Source organism: Phascolarctos cinereus, unplaced genomic scaffold (genome assembly GCF_003287225.1).
Source record: "Phascolarctos cinereus isolate Bilbo 61053 unplaced genomic scaffold, phaCin_HiC Scaffold_4;HRSCAF=312, whole genome shotgun sequence".
Taxonomy (NCBI): Eukaryota; Metazoa; Chordata; class Mammalia; order Diprotodontia; family Phascolarctidae; genus Phascolarctos; species Phascolarctos cinereus.
The window spans coordinates 34,758,892-34,785,427 of record NW_027555847.1 but is presented as its reverse complement, the minus strand read 5'-3'; the positions used below and the strand labels follow the sequence as shown (position 1 = coordinate 34,785,427).

Below are 26,536 nucleotides of genomic sequence, written 5' to 3'. Positions count from 1 at the left end.
TTACCCTACAATCTTGTGATCTTATAACAGGAGAGTAGCACATGTGAAGATGTTAGGTTCTTGATCCCTGACCTATTAGGAGGTCATGTGGCAAAGTAGAAAGTGTCCAAAGTGGAGGGACCTGGATTTGAATCCTGGCTTTTCCACTCACCACTCATGCAAGCATAGGCAAATTGTTTCATTTCTCTGACCCTCAACTACTTAACCTGTAAAAAGAGGCAGCTGCACCCAATGGTCTCAACGGTTCTATACATCTATGAGCCTTTGATCTCAATATTTAAAAACGTGTTTCAAGCTTCTGCTACTGGCTACCAAGAAAGATAACAATGAGAATTTGTTTTTCCAGTTATGGCACGGTGTGCCTGAGAGCTGGCCTTGGAGTCAGGAAGACCTGACCTCAGACACATACAAACTATGTTATCCTGAGCAAGTCAATGTCCTCAACAATTAACTATCAAAGACTAGAAGTTAGAATAGGGTTACTGATCTGCATTAGTGGAGGGGCTTTCCACACCAGGGAGATTTCTACACAAATTAAATTACAAGTCTGGACCACTCTGCCTCCTACTAACCCTCACTGCCCAAGATTTTAAAAATAACCAGGCTATGCAGATTTCAGAAAAACCTGGTAAGACTTACATAAACTGATGCTGAGTGAAGTGAGCAGAACCAGGACAACATTGTACATAGTAACAGCAACACTGTGCAATGACCAACTAGGATAGACTTAGCTCTTCTCAGCAACACGAGGATCTAAGATAATTCCAAAAGACTCACGATGGAAAATGCTTTCCACATCCAGAGAAAGAGCTACAGAATCTGAATGCAGACAAGAGCATACTATTTTCTCTCTCTCTCTTTTTTTTTGTTTGTTTTTTCTTTCTTGTGGTTTTTCCCTTTTGTTCTGATTCTTCTTTCACAACATGACTGATGTGGAAATATGTTTAATATGATCATACCTGCATAGTCTATATCAGATTGCCTGTCATCTTGGGGAAGAGGGGGTAAAAGAAAATTTGGAACTCAAAATCTTATAAAAGTGAATGTTGAAAACTATTTTAACATGTAATTTGAAAAAATAAAATGCTATTAAGTGGGGGGGGGGGGAATAGCCCTCAATCACTTCTAAAATTTTCTGCCAGGCTCTTCTTTTCTCTCTAAGAAAGGGCACAATACCCATTGAAGACACTACGCTAAAACCAGACTGATAAAGATGTTAAGGACCAGCAGCAACATGTGTCTTGCACAGAACCTGATCACCCTGATTAGGGGAGACTAGGTCAGTGTTTTCCACAATGGTGATAATGACATAACAATACTCTTTGTTGTTTGGTAACAATACTAAACTATTGGTCTGCTTTTTTGAGAAAATGGGGGAGGGGGAAGGGAAGTATCAGGATGTGGTGAGTTGGTGAGTGGATAGAGAGGCATCCTAGGAGCCTGGGAGAACTGTGTTCAAGTCCCTCCTTTGACATATACTAGCTGTGTGGCCTTAGGCAAGTCACTTAACCTGTGTGTGCCTCAGCCAACTCTACAGACCAGCAGTTCTCGAAGTGCGGTCTGGAAACCCATCAAGGTCTCTGAGATCCTTTCCGGTGGGCTACAAGGACAAAACTATTTTCATAAAAATACTAAGATGTTTTCATTTTTAATACATTAAACATCAACAGAATCCACAAACACAACAGCTCTATTTGGGAAGTGAGGGGTAGGTAAAGGGCTTTCAATCATTTTTAAGAATGTACAAGGGTCCTGAGACCAAAAAGTTTGAGAACCGTTGATCTAAAACTATAAAATGCAAGGGAGGTGCTGATCTGAATTGGCAGAGTTTCCTCAATTGAAGGCCCCTATGAAATCACAAGGCCAGTTTAAAAAGAAAAAAAAGCAACTATTGTCAAGGTTACACTATTCTAGACAACATATCACCTGGGTAAGCCTCCTGCAATTTTTATGCATGCATACATACATATACACATGTATGTATGTGCATATATGTACACATACATATATACACATACATATACATTCATGCACACACACATACATATATATATATAATATATATGTATATATGATTTTTAAAATTATATTAGATTTAGGATATTTTAACTACATGGGATGTATAGTTTGACTATCCATTAGTTGCAACAAAACCACTTTGAATTTCATTACAGAATTTTTTTTTTGTAGCACATTCTGCCATCTGATTGGCTGATCTAGCTCAAAATAACCAATGATTAAAAAAAAACAGAAACAATAAAAAGCAAGTTCAGTGGCATCCAGTGGGCTCCTTGCTTGCCAAGGGGAGAGGAATTATCCTAGTTAAAAACCATTCTGTTTCCGGGGATCTACACTGAGTCTGTATAGTTGTCCAAGGCATCACCTATCTCAAGTCTCTGAACAGAATAACACAATTTCCATTACTCATGATGACTTTTTAAAACTGTGCATGTGTATAAATCATACAATCCAGTTTTACCACTCTGGTTTCTAATACACTTCATTAATAACATGTGTTTTATTAAAAAGGAAAGAATGCAGATCATGATAATCTACTTGTAATGAAGCTAAACTAGCAATTTTTTTTAAAAAAGCAAGGGAGTCAGAATTCACCATGAGAATTCTTTTCTGTGGCAGCCACTAAATGTGGTCAACTTTATCCTCTAATTAAATCTCAACATTTGTTGTATGTGTATGTGTGTGTGTGTGTGTGTGTTTGTTTAAGAATTAAAGTCTAAAAATAGAGCTGTCCCATTTAGTATTTTTCCATTTTTCTTCCTATCTTTAAGCCTGCTTTCACAAGCTACTGCACAGAAAGCTTTCCCAACTTAATCAAAACCTCTCTCATGACCCAAGAACATTCAGTAAATAATGATTAAGCTTGAGAGGTGGCTTTTGCATGAGTCTTGACTTAATAAAATGGCATAAGTTGATTTGCTTGAATGCTTATTCACTGGGGGACCTAGGCTTGCTGTACAATTTCCCAATCATCACTGCTGTTACTGAGTATCAAGGTAAATGTCTGAAGGAAATACAGCTGTCGTCAAAGCTCTCAGTGGGAAGAGATTTTAGGATTTGTTTAAACATGCAGTCTTCAATCTACACATGCAGGCTTTCACCAAAAAGACTATTCTGACATTGGGTGTCTTTGAATTTTTTTCCCCCAAGCTGAGAAAAGTCATTAATCAGATGCAAATAATATGTATATCCACGTAAATATTTTAGCATTCCACAATCAAAAACAAAGACAAAAGTCCACATTTTGAAAAGGGCAAATTTTGGTGATGTTACAATGAAGCACCCTCATTACCACAATCAAAGGCCACTTTTGCCCACCCAAAAAAATACCTGAGCTGCAGCCCCCTCTCCTTGAAATCCTCTTTCAGACTATGTGCCCCCTCCCCACTTTCTCAGAAGTTACGTTTTGTTTTATCAACTTAATACCAACATTGCATACGAAAAAGTAACAAGGGGTATCGGAAGAATCCTAATGTTTCTGTTTTTCCACGTTTCAAGTTGCTGTCTTTGTCATATCCAGCTGTCAGAGGTTACAGCTGTATCTGTGTCAAGATCCAGTCACAAAGTGACAGTTCCGGTATTTTTAACTCTCACAATCCACTTCCCCCCACCCCCACCCCCACCCCCATCTTGAACATACTATTCCTGAGAAAGTGCTCTTGGTTATTATTTCTAAAATAAACTACAGACACTTACAGACAGAAGCTTTCAAAGGAGTAAGGCATGAACATCTGAACTCTCAGGGCCTCCATCTTTCTTCCTTTAAGGTGTTCTGCAAGCCCTTGGCGAATACTGAAAGTCAAACTAACTTCTGGCAGGGGATGTGTCTGTCACTAGGGGTGGCTCTTGCCAAGGCCCTGGCAACGCCAATCCAGGCCCAGCTCTGCTCCTGAACGGTGCCCTGGTGTCTGTCTGCATTAACAGACCTGTTTAATCCAGCACCTACTATACCTGAAGGGGGAAAAAAGCCCCAGGCTGCACCAAGAGCCTGCAGCCCCAAAATGCAAGGGCAGAAATCCAAGTTCACCATGGCCAGCCAGTATTCTGGTCACTTTCCCCATGCTGCTGCTACAATGTAGCTTCTGGGGTGAGGGTGGGGGGGGGTGCAGGGGAGGGTATACTCAAGAATTTCAAAAGGGAACTAATTTCACATCCCACTGAATTTTAGCACTGCAGTAGAATGGCCGGGGGTGGGGGGGAGGCAAAAGGGGGCAGGGACAGCGTTTGTTTCTTTATTTCAGGAAATTTAAAGGCAATCATAGATTTAGATCTATGGACCTTTAGAGGACATCTAGCCCAAACCCCTTTTTTACACACGCAGAAACTGAGGCTCAAAGAAGTTAAATAACTCACCCAAGGTCATGTAAATAAGAAGCAGCAGAGCAGGAATTCAAACTCCATCACCTGACTCCAAATCTACCCTCTTTCTACCAAACCAGGAGTTTGTCGATTCTTTTTTTGTTGTTGTTGTTTTTAATTCTTTTTTTGTTTTTTTCTTTTTTCTTTTATATTTTAACTAATTTATTTTGAATTATCAACAATCACTTCCATAAGCTTTTGGGTTTGAAATTTTTCTCCTCCTCCCTCCCCACCTCCCTCCCCAAGACAGAGTGCAATCTGATATAGGCTATACATATACATTCCTATTCAACATATTTTCACTAATTAGTCATGTTGTAAGTAAGAATTAGAACCAAGAGGAGGAACCACCAGAAAGAGAAAACAAAACAAAACAGAAGAAAAAAAATACAAATAGTATGCTTCGATCTGCATTCAAACTTCCCTAGTTCTTTCTTTGGATGTGGATAGCATTTTCCATCATGAGGCCTTTGGAGATGTCTTAGATCCCTGAATTGCTGAGAAGGGCTAAGCCTATCAATAATAACAACATGGCTGTTACTGTGTATAAGGTTCTCCTGGTTTCCACTCACTTCACTCAACATCAGACCATACAAGTCTTTCCAGGTTTTTCTGAAGTCAGCCTGTTCATCACTTCACATAGCACAATAGTATTCCATTACATTCATATACCACAACTTGTTCAGCCATTCCCCAATTGATGGGAATCCTTTCAATTTCCAATTCTTTGCCACCACAAAAAGAGCTGCTATAAATATTTTTGTACATGTGGGTCCTTTTCCCATTTGTATGATCTCTTTGGGATATAGCCCTAGAAGTGCTATTGCTGGGTCAAAGGGTATGCACATTTTTATAGCCCTTTGGGCATAGTTCCAAATCACTTTCTAAAATGGTTGGATATTTCACAACTCCACCAACAATGCATTAGTGTTCCAATTTTCCCATATCTTTACCAGAATTTAGCAGTTTCCTGTTTTGTCATGTTGGCCAATCTGATAGGTGTGATGTGGTACCTCAGAATTGTTTTGATTTGCATTTCTCTAATCAATAGTGATTTAGAGCATTTTTTCATATGACTATAGATGGCTTTAATTTCTTCATCTGAGAACTGCCTGTTCATATCCTTTGACCATTTATCAATTGGGAATGACTTGTATTCTTATAAATTTGACTTAATTCTCTATATATTTTAGAAATGAGGCCCTTATCAGAGAGACTGGTTGTATAAATTCTTTCTCAGTTTTCTACTTTCCTTCTAATCTTGGTTGCATTGGCTTTGTTTGTTCAAAAATTGTTCAATTTAATGTAATCAAAGCAAAAAAATTATTGGAATTCCTGTTTTCTCAACATTCAGGCAGAGAAACATTAGCACCTCATTTCTGACCAAAAGCACAGTCCAAAATCTTAATGTCTGGACCCCAAAAACAAAACCTGACAGGGCTGCTAGCTGCCCATTGCAGTTTCTAAGAAGCAAGGTTCACACACTTAAGGTGTCTTACAGAATTAGTTACTTTGTACATTTTATAGAAAGACTACCACAGAGAGAGTGTTGGATTTGGAGATGGGAAGACCTAGGTTCAAATCCCAGCTTAAATGCTTAATACCTACAGAATCATGGGCAAGACATTTTACCTCTGAGCTTCTGTTTTCTCACCTATAAAATGGGGATAATAATAGCATCTACCTGGCAGGGTTGTAGTGAGAATCAAATTAGATCATGTATGCAAAGCATTCTGTAAACCTTTAAGTACCATCTAAAAGATAGTCTTTCTTAGTGGGAGAAGTGGGGGAGGGAATAGGGGGGGCCATGATTTCATAGATATAAGATGCCCTTTGGCAAGTCAACTGCCACAAAGGATAGAAAGGACAGAACCCTCGAAGTTAAGTGACCCGCCCAAAGCCACATAGTACATGTGAGGGTCAAGACTTAACCCTAAGTGTTATAGATTCCAAGACCAACCCTCCATTTAGCCGGGTCACAACATCCTTCCTTGAGGGTTATTATTAATAGTAGCTATATAAATGTACTAAATTTGCATCCTAACAAGCTCTAAATATACCCACGTAAAAACAAACAAACAACTTTAAACAACCACCAAGCATGTCCTAAAAGCTGAATTTGCTTTAACACAGTAAACACAACTTCAGTCTTGGCAAATAACACCCTACAATTCACACAATGTCAAATAAGTGTGAAGGGAGTTGTTTAAAATATAGAAGAGAAGTTTCCTTGCTCAGGGTCTAAAAATGAGGGTAAAAACCACAAAAAGTAGTCATGTGACAAGATCTAGAGTCAGAGCATCTGTTGAAACTTGGGCTCTGTCATTTACTGCCTGAGTGACCTTGGTCAGGTCATGATCTTACTGGGCCTTGGTTTCCTCATCTGTAAAACAAAAGGATGGGACTAGATGACCTTTAAAATCCTCCCCCTCCCCCTACAGCTATGTGTCTATAATTCTCCCAAACTTTATATCCTATCACCGAAGACTTAATCTTAAGAGTAAAATCCCCAAACTACAAACTTGAAGGATTTCAACAACAGAATATTTCTAACTAGCACAAGAATAGCTTCTACCATCCCAGCCATGAAGGCTCTGAACCTATTTCAACATGCATTTAAAAGAATGTTGCATTTGGCAAAATGATTTCCTTCCTCTTCACTCTAAACCAACAAGTGGAAAATAAGAGGGATTGGGACAGGGCACCACAAAAGGGAAGGGGGGGGTGGGAGAGGAAGAGAGGAAAAGAACAAAGAAGAATAGAAATGATTGGAAGGTAAACGAAAGGCCCCTTCTTTAAAGTGGCCAGTGGGGAGAATCCCATCAACAAGAGGGAGAATATTCTCTTTTCCCTCTATTTACAATATACTTTTTTCCACACATGTCATTTCCCCCCGAGAGATATGAAGGAAGGCACTAGGTCATTTTAGCCCAGCTGTTTAACACAATGAATGGCACAGTGGAAAGAGCACTGGCTTGGGAGTCAGAAGACCTGAGTTCAAATCCTGACTCTGATGTTTACCACCCATGTGACAGGACAAATCTCTGGACCTCAATTTCTTCCTCCCTATAAAATGAGGTGGTTGAACTTTATGGCTGAGCAGCTCCCATCCAGCTCTGGGTAAAAGATCCTATTATCCTTAATAAAAGCTTGTTGAGTTGAATTGGCAAAGTGTCATGCCAAGAGATAGACACTAAAAAGGATGAGGGTAAATAAGGCAAGGTGGAGAAGGCAGATTAATATTTTACTTCCTCCTCCCAAACTAGGGCACTATATCCATGACACAGCTTTTCACTACAAATTATTGAACTGTAGTTCTTCTCATGTGTAAACCCAGACACTTTTTATTTTTCTGGAAGCTACATTAACTAACAGGTCCCTAGGATAGGCTTGAAGGCACAGAAGCAGTAATTTATGACATGCTTACACAAGGGGAAAATCCAGTCCCTCTCTGGGCCCTCTTTGGGTGGCCCTGGATCAATGGGATAGCAATTCTAGTCATTCCATCATGGAACATGATCTTGTGCCAAGCTCTTCTCAGGCATGTTTAGGCAATGACATAGCCTGAACTCTTCATCTTGTGACCTTTCGTCTTGGACAGTTTACCACCAAGTAGATATATACCCATCAGCTTTTTTTTTGGCACGGAGGAAAACACAACTGCTTTTAAGGACACCTCAGTAAACACTTTGCTGTAATGATTTTGAATTTTCTAACTTTGGGCTGGGTGGAGCTTCCCAGCCTGGGTTCTTGTTGACAGGGAAAGTAAGCAGATCACCAAGGCTTCCTTCTGCCAGCTTGTCTGACAAAGGTCATACAAGTTGGCAGGATTCACTGTAATGTCTCAGGATGCCAGTATCAAACACACTTTGAATACACCTTTTCCACACATCTGTCCTAAGTAGCTCTTCATTCATAAAAGAACACCAACTCTACTACCTGTATGCCCTTGGGCAAATCTTTTTAGCCACTCTGGGCTTTAGTTTTCACACCTATAAGGTGAAGGAGTTGGACTACCCTAAGTCTATGATCTTACCCTGTATTTTTCACTTGAAAAAAAGGGAGGGGATAACATTGGGTACAGTTCAGACCTTGAAAGTCATCCTGGCACAGGGGATAGAGAGCTGGCTTTGAAATCCAAAAAGTCAGGGTTAAAGTCCCGCCTCTGACACATACTAACCATGTCACTCTTGGCAAGTAACTTAGCCTCTCAGTGCTCAAGGTAAATTTTGTTTGTTGGTTTGTTTTAATTTTTTGGAGGCAATTGTGGTTAAGTGACTTGTCCAGGATCACACAGTTAGCAAGTGTCTGAGGTTGCATTTGAACTCAGGTCCTCCTAACACCAGGGCTGGTTCTCTACCCACTGCCCCTCTATCTAGCTGCCCCTTGAGGTAAGTCTTTAAAATAATAAGTTGTAGCGAAGGTGCTGACCTCCTTTGATAGAGAGAGTTTCATCAGCTGGGGGTTTTCACAGTCATTGAAATCAAAGGCCAAGTCCCCAACCCTAAGCCTACTATCCATTTCTCAAAGGTGTAGAGCAGATGTGCTGGTAAAGCCCTATCCAAGGGTCACCTATTACTAATGGTGGTAGTGCTTCTTACTCCAACAATATAGAGACAAGAGAGCATAATGAAAAGGAGGGTTGGACCAAGGGTCAGTGAGACCTGGGTTCAAATGCTGCCTCTGCCACCAGCCAGCAATGAATCAGCTAGGTTAATCAACAAGGCTTCTAGTCACTTTCTAAGAACCTGCAGTGAATTTTAAACTATTCCGTACTCCAAATTACAGACAAGTCTCTCCACTTGACCAAAATGGGATTCTGATTCTTGTTTAGGAGGGAAGAGTCAATCACTTTCTTGATTCGGTTCAGAAAGAGAGAAATCTTTACCTTTTTCAATGCAACCTATAACCCAATTGAGGAGGGAAACATAGCACTGTCATAAAGAAGCAGCCACGGCTCAGTAGATAGAGCACTGAGTCAGGAAGGTCTGAATTCAAATCTAGCTTCAGATACTTCTTAGTTGTGTGATACTGTGCAAGCCACTTAACATTTGATTGCCTGACACTGGAGAATGAAATAGCACCCCACTACAGTATTTTTGCCATGAAAACCCCAAATGGAATGACAAAGGGTCAGACATGACTGGACAACAACAAACCTATTCCAGAATTCTTTATTTTAAAACAAGTACTTTGAAGTATAGTATTTTGATGGCTCTCTGATCTCTTTAATCTGGGTTCTCTTCCCAGTGGTACAAATTTCAAGCCATCCACATCTTAGGATCATAGGAACATAGATTTAAAGCTAGAAAAGATCTGAGAGGCTCTTAAGGCCAGCATCGTCATCTTCTCAGCCTATGCTCATCTCCATGCCCTCCCCAACAAACAGTCAACCCCTTAGACCTCTTGCCATTACCCAGATACCAATGAAGGCTGTAGGCTATCTACTGGCCATTTCTTGCCTCTTGTTCCATGATCAGCCCACCTTTTTCTGGATGCACACACCATTTGATGATATCCTTTATGTCTCTCTCATACGATTCTTAATTGGTAATACATTGTAGCCTCTCCATTGTGCTTTGGATGACTTTAAACTTTAATATTACGGATATAAGCAGGAAAATGGAATATTTTCCTTTATTCTATTGATTTTCACATATATCCCCCTTCTTACTAACTTTGGGTATAATGCAAAATAAGCAGCCCTAATTCTGGGTGATTATACTTGAATATACATTGAACCAAAGGATGTATGTTCTAAAAAAAAAAAGCATCCTTTTGGCATACCTCTTATTGAATGGTTTTCCCTCCCTTTTGTACTGTCAGCCTATCAGATCATTAATTTCCAGGGCAGAGCCATCACATTTCTGTAGCTTGTCAGAGGGGGCATTCCTAGAAATCTGTTGTTATTAATCAAATCTCATGCTGATGTCAAGTCAACAAGCATTTACTAAGCATTTACGATATGCCCAGCACTGTGCTAAGCACTGCACACATGCACGCACACATATGCACACACACACACACACACACACACCAAAAACAGAAGTAATCTATAGGTAGAATTATACTAGTTGGAGAAATCAGAGAGGGGATCCTTGCGCTCCTTTTTTTTCTCCCCTCATGGCTGCTCTTGTCAAGTTAGCCCTCCAACCTACTGAAGTTCAACAGTGGTGTGAGCATGGCATCACATGGCCCAAATCCAAATTCCTACTCAGCCATTTATTACCTGTGTGACAGTAGACACTTTTTCCCCCCACCTTCTCTTGGCCTAAATTTCTTCATCTGTAAAATTAGGGGATTTGAGGTAGGGGAGCTCAAAGTTGCCTTCCAAATCTAAATCTATGGTCCTGTGGCTCTAAAGGGACTTGAAACAAGAGCTCTGGCACGTGTAAGATCTTTGATGTTGGGCAAGATAGTTAAACATCGTGGACTTCAACGCCCTTATCTGTCCTTGAACCTTTCAGACACATTCCAGTTCAAAATCTGTGATTCTATGATAAAATACTGAGATTAATGTCAAAATGTACAGATTTATGTACAATGCACACACACATTCCCCACTGGAAAAACTGGATTATCAAATCCAGAATTTTTTCCATAAACCATCTTTCAAATGATGAAGGATGAAGAGAAATGTTGAAAACAATGAAAGAGGAAGACAGATACAAAATGAACTCAGTTATTCAGATAGTCAACGAAACCAATTTTGTCCCCACCAATCACTGGTGCCCATTATCTCTTAACACTGTTTATTCTCTACTTCAAAAGAGCCCTTCCCCATGGTGTTCATGGCACACTGGATTTTTTATCAGGAAAGAGTGATACAATATTTGCAATAAGTAGACCACAATCTGTGAGGCAAGCCAAATAGGTGAAACAGCATGGAGGGAGAGTGAAACAGCCGTGAGATAGTGCCAGGCTGATAAGCTCTTCAAATGAGAAGTTTTGCAAAATGCAATTTACCTTTTTATCTAGGTAAACAAATAGAAAAAAGATAAGGTTGTCACCATCAGGGTAGACTGGGCACACGCAGAATTTGGCAGCCTTTGTGATTAAGGGATTGGGGGTGTTTTATGATGTCTGTGCTTTTTAAAATTAGCACTCAACACCTATTCATTATTTTATCTGGAATTCCCTTGCAATGGAGTAATTTAAAAAGCCAAGGGGAACACAATAAACAATAACTCAGCATATTTTAGTTCATTAAAACCAGGGCAGGTTAGGAGCATGAAAGGCATCAAAATGTAGTACACATCCTGGATATATCAACCACACTGTTTTCTTAACATCTGTACCAGATTACAAGACTTTTAAAATGTTAGTTTACTCCCCCAGAATTAGTCTCAGTAGATCTAAGATTCTTAATTAAAATATGATGCAGCCCAATCCAACAAATATTTATTATGTGCCCACCATGTTCCAAGGACAGCTAAGAGGCACAGTGGATGAAGTTTGGGACATGAAGACCTGAGTTCAAATCTTACCTCAAATGGACTTATTTTAAAATAAGTATTTTGAAGTAACTTTAGCTGTGTGACCCTGGCCAAGTCACTTAACTCTGCCTCAGTTTCTTCATCTATAAAATGAGCTGGAGAAGCAAATGGCAAGCCACTCCAGTATTTTTCCCAAGAAAACCCCAAATGGGGTCACAAAGAGTCAGGCATAACTGAAATGACTGAAAAACAACAACAGCCATGTTCCATGCCTTGCTCTAGTGGTGAAGATGTATACAAAAATAAACAATAGCCCCGGAACTCAGGGTTTGATTTCAATTTCACCTGCAAATCCCTCTCTCAGCAGCTGAATTCATCTGTTGTGTGATTTGGGGCAAATTATTTAATCTCTCAGAGCCTCAGTTTTCTCATCTGTAAAAATTAGATATAACAATACTACTTCCCAAGGTTGTTGTGAGGATCCGAATGAGATAAAAACTGTAAAGGGTTTAGTACAGTGCCTAGCACTTACTAAGCACTTTATAAATGTTAGCTATTACTATTATTTTTCTGCAAAACAGATAATTATAACACCTACCTCATGTTGTTATGAGAATCAAACGAGTTCATACATACACAATGCTTTGTAAACCTTAAAGTGTTATACAAATGCTAGTTATAATTATATTTTTATTTTCGCTCTATCAGGCCTTCTAAGCATGTGATCCACTAACTTAAACCTCCACTGTGATCTCCATCTTCCACTAATTTGTTCTGGACTCAGAAGATGAAGGAGACCTAGTCTCAGCCGATGAGTGCCCTGTCCCCACCTTGCCAAGAACAACCCCTCTGCTTCTCATAAGATTTCACAGATTTTCTCATTCAAATGATCTGCTCACATGTTGTTTTCTACGATTGAATGTGAGCTCCTTAAGGCCAATAACCTTTTCATTTTTCTCTCTGTATCTCCAGCCTTCAAATCCTAGAAGACAGCTACCTTGCCCCCCCTTCATCCCTAAGCCTCTTCTTCTCCACACTTAATACCCCCAGTTGTATCAACTGATTTATACATAGCACATAACTAAAGCCCTTTACTATTCTGGCTGGGAAATGGAATAGCATTCAGAAGATTGCAATGTTTGGCCTGAAATGTGATGCCCAGAACTGAACTGAACACAATAATCCAAATACTGTCTGAGCAGGGCAGAGAACGGAGAGGATCCGTCACTCCCTTTTCCTGCAAGCAATGCACCTTGTAATGGAGCATCAGATCATAATACTTTCTTTGCCTGCCATGTTATACCATGGACTCATATGGGGTTTACAGTCCACGGAAGGCCTCCAACTCATTTTCTGATGAATCTATCCTCTTTGATCTTGTACTTATGAGGTTGATTTTTTTAAACCCACATGTATCACTTTTTATCTCAATTTACATCAATTTAGCTCAATAAATTTCACATTATTAGACCAGATCCAATGTTCTGGATTCATCAGTGTTTTTAGATCTTCATTATCTTCCATGATGTGTTAGCTATCCCTACAAACTGTGGGTCGTCCACCAACATGATACTCTTCATATCTTTATGAGATCATTGATTAAAAAATGTGAAATGGCATAAGGACAAAGCACAGTCTCCTAGGAAAATCTATTGGGGATGTCCTTCCACATGAGAGCAAACCATCAATGGCTTTTTTTTTTTTGGAGACCTGGGCATTCAACCAATTACAAATCTATTCCATAGTACAGTTGTCTAGAGCAGTGGTGTCAAACTCAGATAGAAAAGGATCCCTGCAGGCTTCACACTGACTTAAAAAGCCACAAATTAAGATTATCTATGTTGTATTATATTTTTATTGATTTTTGTTAAATAGTTCCCAATTACATGTTCATCTGGTTCCCTGGGGTCACTGGACTTCATTGTCACCTCCGCCCTAGACCATCTCTCATATTTTCCACAAGCTAAAATAAAAGACTCTACCAAATGTTTTGCTGAGATCCAGATAAATTAAGTCTAAATCATTTCCCTGACCTACAGGCATTCAGCACAGTGCCTGGAACATAGGAGGTGCTTAATAAGTGCTTAGTGTGTGATTCATTCATTGATTAGTTTAACTGAAATGAATTTAGCAACCTTTTCAAAAAGGAGACAAAATCCAGCATGACCTGTCATTAATGGAGCCATGTTGACTCTTATGGATCATCACCTCCTTCCCTGTATGTTCTCTAGTCATCTCTTTAATAACATATTCTAGAATTTTGCCAGGAGTCAAAGTCAAGCTCACTGCTCCATTTTCTTCCCTTTTGTGAAATCTGGAATAAACTTTCGAACAAACAAACTCTAGAGTAAATCTTCCATTCTCCATGACTTTACAAAGAACATTGATAGTGGCTCAGAAATCATATCCACCAGATCTTGTACTCTCCAAGGACATAATTCACATAATCTGGATTACTGGAATTCACCAACATTAGCTGGGTACTCTCCTACAATCTTCTGACTTATTCTCTTGACCTGATTCCTTCTCTTCCCACCTTTTTCCCTGTTTGGTCATCCCTTTTCTCATTTTCAATCTCTACCAATATACCAGCCCCTTCCCCACTGCTTACAAACATGCTCATCTCTTCCCTTACCTAAGAAAATCTTCTCTGGATCCTGCCAACCCTAACCAGTTACTGTCCTCTCTCTCTCTCCCTATGCTTTATTGCTACATTTCTAAAAATCGTAATCTACGTTTGTTGTTGCTACCATCTCATTGGCCATTCAGTCTTCAAAACTTTGCCATGTAGCTTTCAAACATACCCCTTTAATGAGTTTGTCTTCTTCAAGATCATCAGGGGATTTTTTTAATTGCTGAATCCAATGGACTTTTTTCACATCTTCCTTGACCTTTCTGTTAACAATGTTTGCCTCCCTCTACACTACCATCTTAGATTCTATAACACAGTTAGCTCCTGGTTTTCCATGGATGTCCCAGCCCTTCTTCCCAATCCACTCTAATGGTTCATCTTCCATCTCTTGCTCCTCAAGTGTAGGTGTTTTCTATGATTTTATCTTCATCCTCTTTCTCCTTAATGATAAAAATAATAATAATGATGATAATGATAAATAGCATTTATATATCACTTCAAGGTTTGTAAAGCACTTCACAAATATTTTCTCATTGTATCCTCACCACAACCCTGGAAGGTAGGTGCTATTATGATCCCCATTTTTACAGCTGAAGAAGCTGAAGCAAAAGGTGGTTAAGCAACTTACTTGCCCAAGGTCACACAGCTTGTAAATGTCTGAGGCCACATTTGAACTCAGGTCTTCTTGATTCCAGGTTCAGTATTCTATCCACTGTGCCACCTAGTTGTCTCTCTTGGGCTTAATTACCTCCTCTAAGTAGATAATTCCCAAATCTACATATATAGCTTCAGTCTCTCCTGAGGGACAGGTCTTCCCATGGAAAGAGCATTTTATTTGGAATCAAATGAACTGGATTCAAATGCTAGCTCTTCTACTTATTCTGGACTGCAGAGTCAGGAAGACATTGATTCAAATTATAGTTCTGACACTTACAAATGGGATGATCCTGAGCAAATTATTTGACCTCTCTCTGTGCCCTAGTGTGCTCATTTGTACAATAGGGGAGTATAACCTATATCAAAATGCTTGCCTTCTCAATGAGGAAGGAAAGGAGGAAGAAGGGAAAATGGGAGGGAAAAGAGGGAGGAGGGAGGGAGAAAATTTGGAACTCAAAAATTTTTAAAAACGAATGCAAAAAATTGTGTTTACATGTAATTGCGGAAAAAATCAAATAGATTTTTTTTAAATGGGGGAGTTGGATTAGATGGTCTTTAAGATCCCTTCCACCTTCAAATGGGAAAAGGACCCACATGTACAAAAATATTCATAGCAGCTCTTTTTGTGGTGGCAAAGAATTGGAAATTGAGAGGATACCCATCATTTGGGGAATGGTTGAGCAAGTTGTGATATATGAATGTAATGGAACACTATTGTGCTACAAGAAATGATGAACAGGCTGACTTCAGAAAAACCTGGAAAGACTTACATGGTCTGATGCTGAGTAAAGTGAGCAGAACCAAGAGGACTTTGTACACAATAATAGCCACATTATGTGATGACTAATATTGTTAAACTGAACCCTTCTCAGCATTACAAGGATCTGGGACATCTCCAGAGGCCTCGGGATGGAAAATGCTGTCCACATCCAAAGAAAGAACTATGGAAGTTGAATTGCTATTACTTATTTTTACCTTCTGTTGAGCTTTGTTTCATCTTTCTGATGGTTCCTCCTATTGGTTTTAATTTTTACTTACAACTTCACTAATGTGAAAATATGTTTAATAGGAATGTGAATGTAAAACCTATATTAGATTGTGCACCGTCTTGGAGAGGGTGGGAGAGAGGAAGGGGGAGAAAAATTTTCAACTCAAAAGCATATGGAAGTGATTGTTGATAAGTCAATAAATTAATAAAATTGGGGGAAAAAGATATAAAAAATTTTAAAAATCAAAAAAAATTTTAAAAAAAGATCCCTTCCACCTTTAAGTCTATTAGCTTAATTTTCAATTCAACCCTACCGTGTATTGGAAAGCATTGAATTCCTTCAGCCACAGGAGAGGGTTTCACCCTTTCCACCTGCATTTCAAGGAGTGGGTTAGAGAGACAGCAAGGGAAGACAGCAAGGAATCATGTTGGAGAGGCCCTGGAGCTGTGCAATATCAGGTGGTAGAGGTGTCAGTAATGAGGTACAGCCTGTGGAAGGAATCTACAGCCACACAGACTAAGGCCAACACTGTAAGGGAGATTCCCAACTATATTGACCAAGGTCTAGCCAGGAAACAGCATGACAGGAGATAGCTATAGCCATGGGGATCAAGGCTAAGTGAGATCACATGGATAGAGTAGATAGAGGACCAGGGCTGAAGTCAGGAAGTGCCAGTTTCAAAAGTGTGACCTTGGGCAAGTCACTCAATTTTCATTTGCCTCAGTTTCCTTAGCTGTAAAATGGAAATAATATTAGCACCTCCTTCCCAGGGCTTTTGTGAGGATCAAATAACATGTTTGTCAAGTTCTTAATGCATAGTAAGTGCTACATAAATGCTAGCTAAAATGACTGTTATTTTCATTACTGTTGCTGTTGTTAAATGCTTACTGTGTGCCAGGTTGTTGTCCTCACTGTCCTAAGCACTAGGGATTCAAAAATAAACAAGCAAGATAGTTCTCCTCAATCAGCATTACAATGTAAAGGGAGAAGAAAACATGGAAAGGGAAGGGAGAAGAAAATATGGAAAGGGAAGAGAGAAAGCAGCATAGGAGGAAGGGAAGCTACACCCATGAGGCAGCTATAATATCCTCATTGCAGATGTACCCTCCGCTAACACAGATCGCTACCCATCTATACTTTAATAGAAAGTCTTTTGAGAGTTGATTTGACCAAAAAATTTACCACCCTGAAGGCAGCCCAGTGGTAACCCTAACTTTGCCAGGCTGGCCCTCAGAAAGCAAATGGAACACCTCATCAGACTTATCCTTAAAGTTTTTACAACTTGATGAAACCTGCCTTAGCCTACATGTCACTGGCATCACTGCATATCACTATCACATCCACATAAGGATTGGAAGACATCTCTCATTCTGTACTCATTCTCTTTCCCCCAAGGTCTCCCATCTTCCTAACTCACCAATTTCTTTGAAGGTACCACTGTTCCTCAGATCTCCTAGGTTCATAATCTTGGCATTTTTCTGGACTCCCTCCCTCTCCCTAGCCCCACAAAGCTAATAAGTCTCCACAACATTTCTCACATCCAGCCCCTTCTTTCTACCCACACAGCTACCACCTTAGACCAAGCCCTCATCACTTCTCACCTAGATTGTTTCAACAGCCTCCCAATTGTTCTCCAGCCTTAAGTCTCTCCCCGATCCAATCCATCCTACACACCACCGCCAAAGTCACTTTCTCTGTGCAGAGATCTGACTAGGTGACTTTCCTACTCAGCCAGCTTCATGGCTTCCTATTGCCTCTGAGGGGAGGGAGTGGGGGAACAACTCCCCTGTTTAGCCTTTAAAGTTAAAGAACTGGCCTCCACCTATCTTTCCTGGATCCCTGGACATTGTTACCCCTACTCCTGCCTTCTGTGATTCAGCCCAACAGGCTTTCTCTGCTCTTCACGCACAACACTCCACCTCCCACGTCTCTTGGCCTTTGTCCTGGTCATCCCACAGCCCTAAAATTGGCTCCTTTCTTCCCCCTGTTACCCAGTTCCTCTCTCTTTAAGAAACAGCTCAGTCACCACCTTCTTACATGAAGCCTTTCTTGATCTCTCCAACTGCTAGTGCCCTTCCTCCCAAACTACCAGGCATTTAACTACTTGATATATTTGTGTCTATTCACTTAATACTTATGGTGTATATAGCCTTATGTTTTATTTTCATTGATTTGTTTTTTAACTAATTTACACTGAGGTTCTAAAATCCTATCATATTAAAATATAATGCATTTAGCATAAAATAATTCAAATTATATTTAGAAGATGCCAAGCAATCATTTATAACCCAGAAGAGAGAACTAAAAACCACTGCCATTCCCTGAAGGCCAATTTGTTGCTGATGACTACTAGAAATAAACACACTAGAAAACTTGATTCTCCCCCTTGTATACAGACAGAGGAAGAGAGACAGACAGACAGAGACAGAGACAGACAGACAGAGAAGATGCAACGGCACCTAGCGTACTGTGAATAGCTCAGTTTACTCCAAAGTCTAACCCACAGATTCATAGATTGTTAGAGCTGAGAAGGACCTGAAAAACCTTCTGTTAGTCAGCCAATAAGGATTTATTACACGCTTATTGTGTGGCAAAAGACTTGTCCTTGACACTGGAATTACCAACACAAAAATGAAACAGTCTTTGTCCACGAGGAACTACTTGCACATCCTCATCTTATCAATAAGGAAACTGACACCTCACGAAGTCAAATTAATTGTCCAGAGTATTACGAACACATAGTGGCAAAGCCAATTGTCCTGATGCCAAATGTATTTCTTGTTCTACTTCACCACACTGAAACATATGTCATCTGGGGAAACTATAGAAATGGGCAACTAATGGGACAAGGGCTGCGCGCACGCGCGTGTGCACACACACACACACACACACACACACACATGAATACTTCAGTCTACAATGACAAAGGCAAGAAGAGAGACTGGGACCATTTAAAACCCTGTAGAGTCAGGTTCCTGACAACCTTACTAACATTATTTCACATTTCTTCCCTTCATGCAATCCAAGTCACAGCCAAAATAACCTGCTTCCTACTTCCTAAATTTGGCATGTCATCTCCTGCCTGTGCCTTGCATGGGCTGTCCCCAAGGTTTGCATTTGCTTCCTTCTCCCATCCCATCTAGCTTACTTTCATGACCACCTTTCCGGTCTCCTGACCACCACTACTTTCGTGGTCTTTCTTTCCCTCAAGTTATTATTCATACATGACCTCCATCTACATGTTCTATTTATGCCCTCCCAGTCAAATGTAAAATCCTAGAGGTCAGGGACTATTTTTTACTTTTACCTTGTATCCAGAGCACCAAGCCCACTCACTACCTTATATATGGTAGGCACCTAACAAATGTTCCTTGGAGATAGAAGGGATCTTAGAGGTCACCACATCTCATCCTCCCATTTTACAGATAAGATACATGAGGCAAAGAAAAGTCACATAGTCAGGAAGAACCAAAGGTAGAATTTCAACCCAAATTCTTTATTTATAAACCCAGTGCTCCTTCCATTATATTACATTGCCGGATCTTAGGACAAAGAAAACTCTGGGAAATCAATTGGTACAACCAATGGAACCAATGAGAAGCTTGGAATGGTGGAGTCCATAAAGAGGTTCAAAATTAGTTGGGAAAAATTCATTGGTTATAATTGGTTTCTTTAGGAAAGCAAAGGTGATTAAGGTGCTTAAGCTTCTCAGGTTTGCATCACAGGGGACAATCACACCTTTTCTCCAAACATTTTTATTTGGTTATGATGTGACCTTTTAGATCTAGGTCACATGCCCATATGGAGTTTATCTCCCTATAACGTATGAAGTGTTGGGCCAAATCTAATTTCTTCCATACTGCTGTCCAATTTTCCCAGCAGTTTCTGTCAAATAATGAGTCCTTATCCCAGTGGGTAGGGTGTTTGTGTTAATCAAATACTCAGACACTACATATATTTGCCTCACTATGCTGTTACCTAAATCTCTTCCACTGATCAATCTATTTTTTTATATTTGGTACAAAAAAAAAAAATCTCAGCACCAATGTCAGAGACAAAATAACCATACCAGATGGTCCATGGGGTCTTGTCTTAATGTGACAAGTTTGAGGTTCTTAAAATTATCAGTTGCCCTATCCAGACCCCCAGGAATTGCCATCTGCTCTGTGACTGTACCTTCAAGACCTTCAGGCCTTTCCATCTGCCCTGCAGCTGAACCCTCCAATATGTGTTATCTCACTCTATTTGAATGTGAGCTTGTTGAGAATAGGGGCTGGCTAATTTTTAAAATTTGTCTCTTCAGTGTGTAGCATGCTGCTTAGCATATTGTAAGTGCTGAATGCATGGTTTTTTTCATTTGTTAATTCATATATTGAGCTGTACAAACGGACCCATGAATTCTGTTGAGGGGTCATGCATCTTATTGAACAAATAATAATGCTACCACCGATCTTGCTATGCTTAGCATCCCAACTTCTAACAGTAAGTTTCTGTTGGGAGCCAAATTCCAAAAAGATATTGAAGAGCCCTGAACACTTGTGTCTTACACTAATGACATCCTGCTTCAGTTGTGCTGAGCAAACAGGATTTAGAAAACGAGGCGGAAAAAATTTGCACACACAAAGCCCCTTCCGGTTGGTTGATTAATAGGCAATCAATCACATTCATAATAAACACCATATACATCATAAATTTCCATCTAATTCACACTCTGGGGGGTTTTGTCTACAATCAAAGGGTTGTAAATATGTTAATAGTGATATGCTAAGATAGGCAGCTCATTAAAAGTATTGGCTGTCAGATGCAGGGAGGTACAGTGGAGAGCTCCCTGGGCTCAGAACCAGGACTCAGACACAGGATTTTGGAGATAGAAGGAACATCCCCAGTCACCTGCTTAATGAATCCCAACTAGAACACACCTGAGGACAGCTTATTCAGCCTGTGCTTGGAAACCCCTAGCCAGGAGTCTCTGCCTCACTACTTTTGCAAGGCCATTCAATCCGTTTCTGGATTGTTAAGGTTTTGCTGCAATCCTTATTAAATCTGCCTTTGTGACTTAGCTAGGGGACACACAGAACAAATATAAACCATTTTCTATGTGACAGTGACTCAGGTACCAGAAGACAAGGCCCTTCTGCTCCATGTCCTACGTCACATCCCCATGACTAAGGACTGGCTGTTCCCCATGCCTAGAACACACTCCCTCTACCAGACAGAAGCTCCTTGGGTTCCTGTCCTTGAAGACAGTAAGCTCTTCTGTCTGAAGGTACAGATGGTCTTATTTATCCTTGCATTTCACCTAGGGTGATTTACACACAGTAGGCATTAAATAATAATAACAATAATTGATAAATCAAGAATCGAAATAATCAATTCAATTCATAAGCACTTATTAAGTACCAATCCAGTAAGCACTTATTAAGCACCCAGTACATGTGAGACACGGAGCTGAATACTGAGGACACAAAAGGGAAAGAATCCCCTGTCCTTGAGGAACTTAGTTTCTATTGCTTCCAAAAAGGATTCATGGCATATGATTACAGTGGAATATTATTGTGCTATAAGAAATGACAAGCAGGATGATTTCAGAAAAACCTGGAAAGACTTACATGAACTGATGCAAAGCAAATTGAACACAACCAGGAGAATGTTATACACAGTAACAGCAATATTGTATGATAAAGAACCATGAATGATTTAGCTATTCTCAGCAATACAACAATCCAAGGCAATCCCAAAGGACTAATGATGAAGCATACTACCTGCCTCCAGAGAAAGAACTGATATTGATTGAATACAGACTGAAGCATGCTATTTTTCATTTTCTTTCATTCTTTTTCTTTTATTCAAGTTTTCTTGTACAAAATGACTAATATGAAAATATTTTATATGACTGATCCTGTATAATCTCTATCTGATTTCCCACCATCTCAGAGGAGGGGAAGGGGTAGGGGTAGGAGGGAAGGATAGAATTTGGCAAAAATGTTTAAAAATTGTTTTAACATATAATTGGAGGGAATAAAATATATTTTAAAAAGGTTCATGGAGGCAATGAATTTTTAACATAATCTTGTAAAAGATAATATAGTAAATAAGAGCAATAATTCTAGTGAGAACAGGTTCATTCTGGGAATCTTTCAGAGAAAAAAAAGAAAATCCAGTGCAAAAATAATGATGTCTGCTGCAGACAGGGAGGTTAAGTAACACAATGACTAGAAAGACAATCTTTTATACATAACAGAACTCAATCTCTTTGAGGGCAGACCCTGTTTAATTTTTGTCTTTGTATGTCTTAGCAAGTAGCTGGCACATAGTAAGTATTTAATAAATGCTCGTTAACTGAATGGTGACAAATTGTTAAGGAACACTATGTGAGGAATTACGATCATAACAAGTGGATCTGGTTCTAATCATTGGCTCTGGTCACACACAATGTATACACAAAAAAGGAAGGCCCCCAGCCATTAGGACAGAGCAAATTGTGATGTAAGTGAAAAGCCGGGTCTGTTGGTAATGCCTACAAAAATATATTTGTTCAAGAGAAAGAAAAGCTGTTGGAAGAAAATGTCATGCATGCCTGATGCTGAAAAGTCTGTTTGTATCCAATACATTGGAGAAATTGTCCATCCTTATAAAGATCCCTCCTATTCGGGTGCCAAGTTTATCGTCTGCTTGCGTTACTGACTACGCAAAAGGGTCCAGGGGCACAATTTGACTTATGTACCCAGATTTGGTTTGTCATTGTTTGTTGGGTTTTTGATTTGTTTTGTTTCTTTTTTGTCTGATTGTTTTTAGTGTCCACAATGAAGGATCTGGGAATTTTCTAGCAGATTCCCTTCTTCGGGAATAACCTAGCTATGGCCTAAGTAACTTAGTGTTTAAAAAGAAAAAATGGGACTAAAATGAGAGAACATAGGCCTAGAATCACAGAAGCTTAGACTAGGAAAGAATCCCAGAGGTCAGAGAATCCAACCTGCTTTTCAAGGTATGAATCTCCTTGCCCACATCTGGGGCAGTTGGGGATTCCAGTCTTTGAGGTTCAAGAGTCTCCTAGTAATTTGAAAATCTGAGATAATACAAAGATTCACAGGCCATTATCTTTTTTTGTTCAAAAGGAAGCATTTTCTCCTCCCTGCCCCACCACTGTGTAGCCTGGAATTATTCCGGGGTTGGCATTTATTAAAATTCCCATTGTTTTAGTAAAAATTATCTCCCTGCAAAAAATCAAAATCCAAAGTGAAAATGTATATATTCCTAATTATTTTTAATGCAACTCAAATGAACCACCTAAGAAGCAATCTGGAATAGGGGGAGTTTATCACACACACACACACACACACACACACACACACACACACACACACACACACACCCCATGATCTCACTCTGTTCAAGCCCCATTCAACTCTCATTTGGTTACAAAGAGCTGCTGATGAGTATCACAGAACCCAGTCCTGACATGGGGAATTCCTCACACTGATGAAGTCAGAAGTTCAAAGTACCATCGCCCCTTCAAGACCCCCCAAAATATATGTATGTACATAAACATATATACAGATAGCATGATCATTTCTCTCTGGCTGTATAATATTTTCATACACTAGATGGAGCCTTATCTCTTAACTTGTCCTAAAATGTCAACTTAATTTTGCCATTTGTTGCAACTTTTGCACAGATTTCATAACAGGCTTGAAAAATAGAAGTGGGAAAGGGAGGGAGGAGAAAGGCACATTGGAATTGTGTACTGAAGAAAAGTGTTGATTTATTAATCATCAAGAAGAAAACTAACTCCATATTAACTCTGCAAAGTCTAAACTTGGTTTTCCCATTCCATTCCCTCAGTCTTCATTTCTTTACCCCAAAAGGATTTAATACCTCCAGATATGGAGGCACTGTACCACAGTAGAGGCAGAAGACTTGGTTTCAAATACTGGTTCCGCCACTTGTACTGTGTGACCTTGGGTAAATCATCTGTAAAAGAAAAAAATTTTGACTAGATGGTCTTCAAGGCCCCTGTCCCACTCTAAATTTATGATGCAATGATCGGCTTATAACATATCATCTAGATGCCTAGTGAACCCAGGGAAAGCAAGTGATACATTAAGGAATACTTCCAAGATGATTTCAAAATAGTCACAAAATGATGTGCTTTCAGGGGACTACTGAAGGAAATTAAATATAATTTGGTGCTGTTTGTCCTTTTGTTCTCAAAGAGGACCATGACATCAGGCAGGTGATGCCATGACACGCAGATGAATTGGATTCAAGTGAGGGAGGGCTGTACAAAGTCACCAGCCTCATTTTCTCCTCCAGAGCCATCTGGGTGCAGTGGCAAGATATAGATCAGGACGACTGGAGATGGCCCTCCAAATGTACTTTTTCTTAACATATATCCTAACTTAATATACCCTTCGTTAACAGATATCATTCAGATCATTCACTGTTCAAAGACATGCTAATTCTCTCGAGGTTTTTTGATTGTTGGGGGGGGTTGTTTTTAAGAATTAAATTCTGTACGTTAAAGTTGAGTTTGAATCTTCAGGGAGCGCGGAAGGGAGGCCTCAACAGGAGTGAGGGGGGGAGGGCTTAAGAGGGGGAAGTCATGCATGCTAGAGAGAATGGGGAATAGGTCAAACTCATGAACAGTAGCAATGGCCACAGGGTTTTTCCCCACCTAGACTTAACTGAAGGCTTTGAAACAGCAGGGCTGGAGAGGAGTGGGAGGGGGATGGGAAGGACTGATGTCCCAGAAGGAGGCCCTACCAGCAGATAGGAGACCCTTCCCCAGCCCTATCTCTCTTGAAAGAACTTGACTGATACATGAGGTGCCTTGAAATCATCACAAATCTTTAAATCCAAACCCTAACAGCTAGCGTGCCTGCCACTTCCCTAGCATTTCTCTGCTGATCTTTATCACACTGGTGATAAAGATACTTAAACTGATTATAATAGTCTAATATGAACAAAATTTTACTTTTGTGGCTTAGAGTCAAACATTGTCTAAGGGCGGGGGCAGGGGGAAGGTGGGGGGAGAGCTCAGAGAACCACCTCCTGAGAACACCTTACCACATAAACCTAATAAGAATGCCTGTCCACGTACACCAAACTCAATTCATTAAAATAACAAACATTTCCATAGCTCTTCAAGTCCCAAAGCCCTTTTCTTCATAACAGCTTCAGGAGGTATGCCTGTTGTTGTTGGATTAACATCCCCATTCTCCAGATGAGAAAACAGAGGCTTGGGTGCAGAGTAGAACAGGGAATGGGGTGCTAGATTGGGAGTCAGAGGACTTAGGTTAAAATCTCAAACCTGCCACTTGCTGCTTGTGTTACCTTGGGAGGGTGACCTCATATCTCTGGGTCTCAGCTTCCTCCCCTATAAAATGAAACAACTGGCCTAGATGATCCTTACGGAGTCTTCTAGCTCAGGAGCCATGTTCTCATGATCCATTGGACACAGCTGGTCAAGCATCTGAGTTGGCATTAGAACCCAGGGCTCTCTACGAATCCAGAGCTCTTTCCGGTATCTTAGACCACCTCCTGATGTCGCCCCAGAAATAAGGTCATCCCTTGCACCAATCTATTTTCTGAATTGGAAGAGTCTAAAGGAAAATCTTTTAGAAAAAGGATCTCCTATCTGTTGGCGGGGCCAGCTTCTGGTTAAGAGATGGTACAAGTAACCTCCCACCTTGCTGCCATAATCTACTTCACCTAACACATAGATAGCTCGCCTCCTTTCTTAACAACTTTCAGTAGGCATAGAGTAGCTACTTAATAAATTTTTAGTATCAGTTGATTTGATGCAAAGGTAGATAGTGAAGAGGCAATTATATTTACTGATGCATGGGCATGATGCATATGTTCAACAAAAGGTCTAGACTTGGAGTCAGAAAGACTTAACTTCAAATCTGGCCTCAGACACTTACTAGCTGTATGACCCTGGGCAAGTCACTTAACCTCTGTTTGCCTCCGTCTCCACATCTATAAGATGAGAATAAGAATAGCACCTACTTCATAGGGCCATTATGCACGTCAAATGAGATGACATTTAAAGTGCTGTGCAAACTTTAAGCACTGCATCAAGTGCCAGTTATTATTATTATTATTATCATTGTTGTTATTAGATTTTCTCATAACTGAAAAGGTACAGGAAGAAACCTGCCTCTCTCTTTAAACTCTGGCCGAACTGAAAGTGTGTTTCTTGAGCCAGAAAGATGTGAGTTCTCAAACCTTAGACCCTGGGCAAGTCACTAAAACTCTGTCTGCCTCACTTTCCTCAACCATCGAACGGGGATTACAAACAGCACCTACTTCACAGGGGTTTTGTGAAGCAAAGCACTTAGCACTGTGCCTGGAATATATTGGGCACCTTATAAATACTAGCTGTTGTTTTGCTGTCATTGCTATTGTCCTCTTGGAGAATGAAGCAGGAACAATAACAACAA

General features: G+C 40.0%; 1 protein-coding gene across 10 annotated transcripts in view; it reads right to left on the bottom strand.

Moving 5' to 3' along the window:
- Nucleotides 1-26,536, bottom strand: part of MITF (melanocyte inducing transcription factor) — a 273,400-nt gene that overhangs the window by 123,420 nt on the left and 123,444 nt on the right. The window contains exon 1 of one of the 10 annotated variants that reach the window (XM_021007557.2): nucleotides 3,715-3,788. The exons of 8 other annotated variants lie outside the window; for them this stretch is intronic. In XM_021007557.2, coding sequence (XP_020863216.1) covers nucleotides 3,715-3,770 — 56 coding nt within the window. In that variant the 5' untranslated portion in view covers nucleotides 3,771-3,788. Of the gene's footprint in view, nucleotides 1-3,714; nucleotides 3,789-26,536 lie in introns of those variants that run through there. One more of the 10 variants, XM_021007558.2, reaches the window with a different exon arrangement.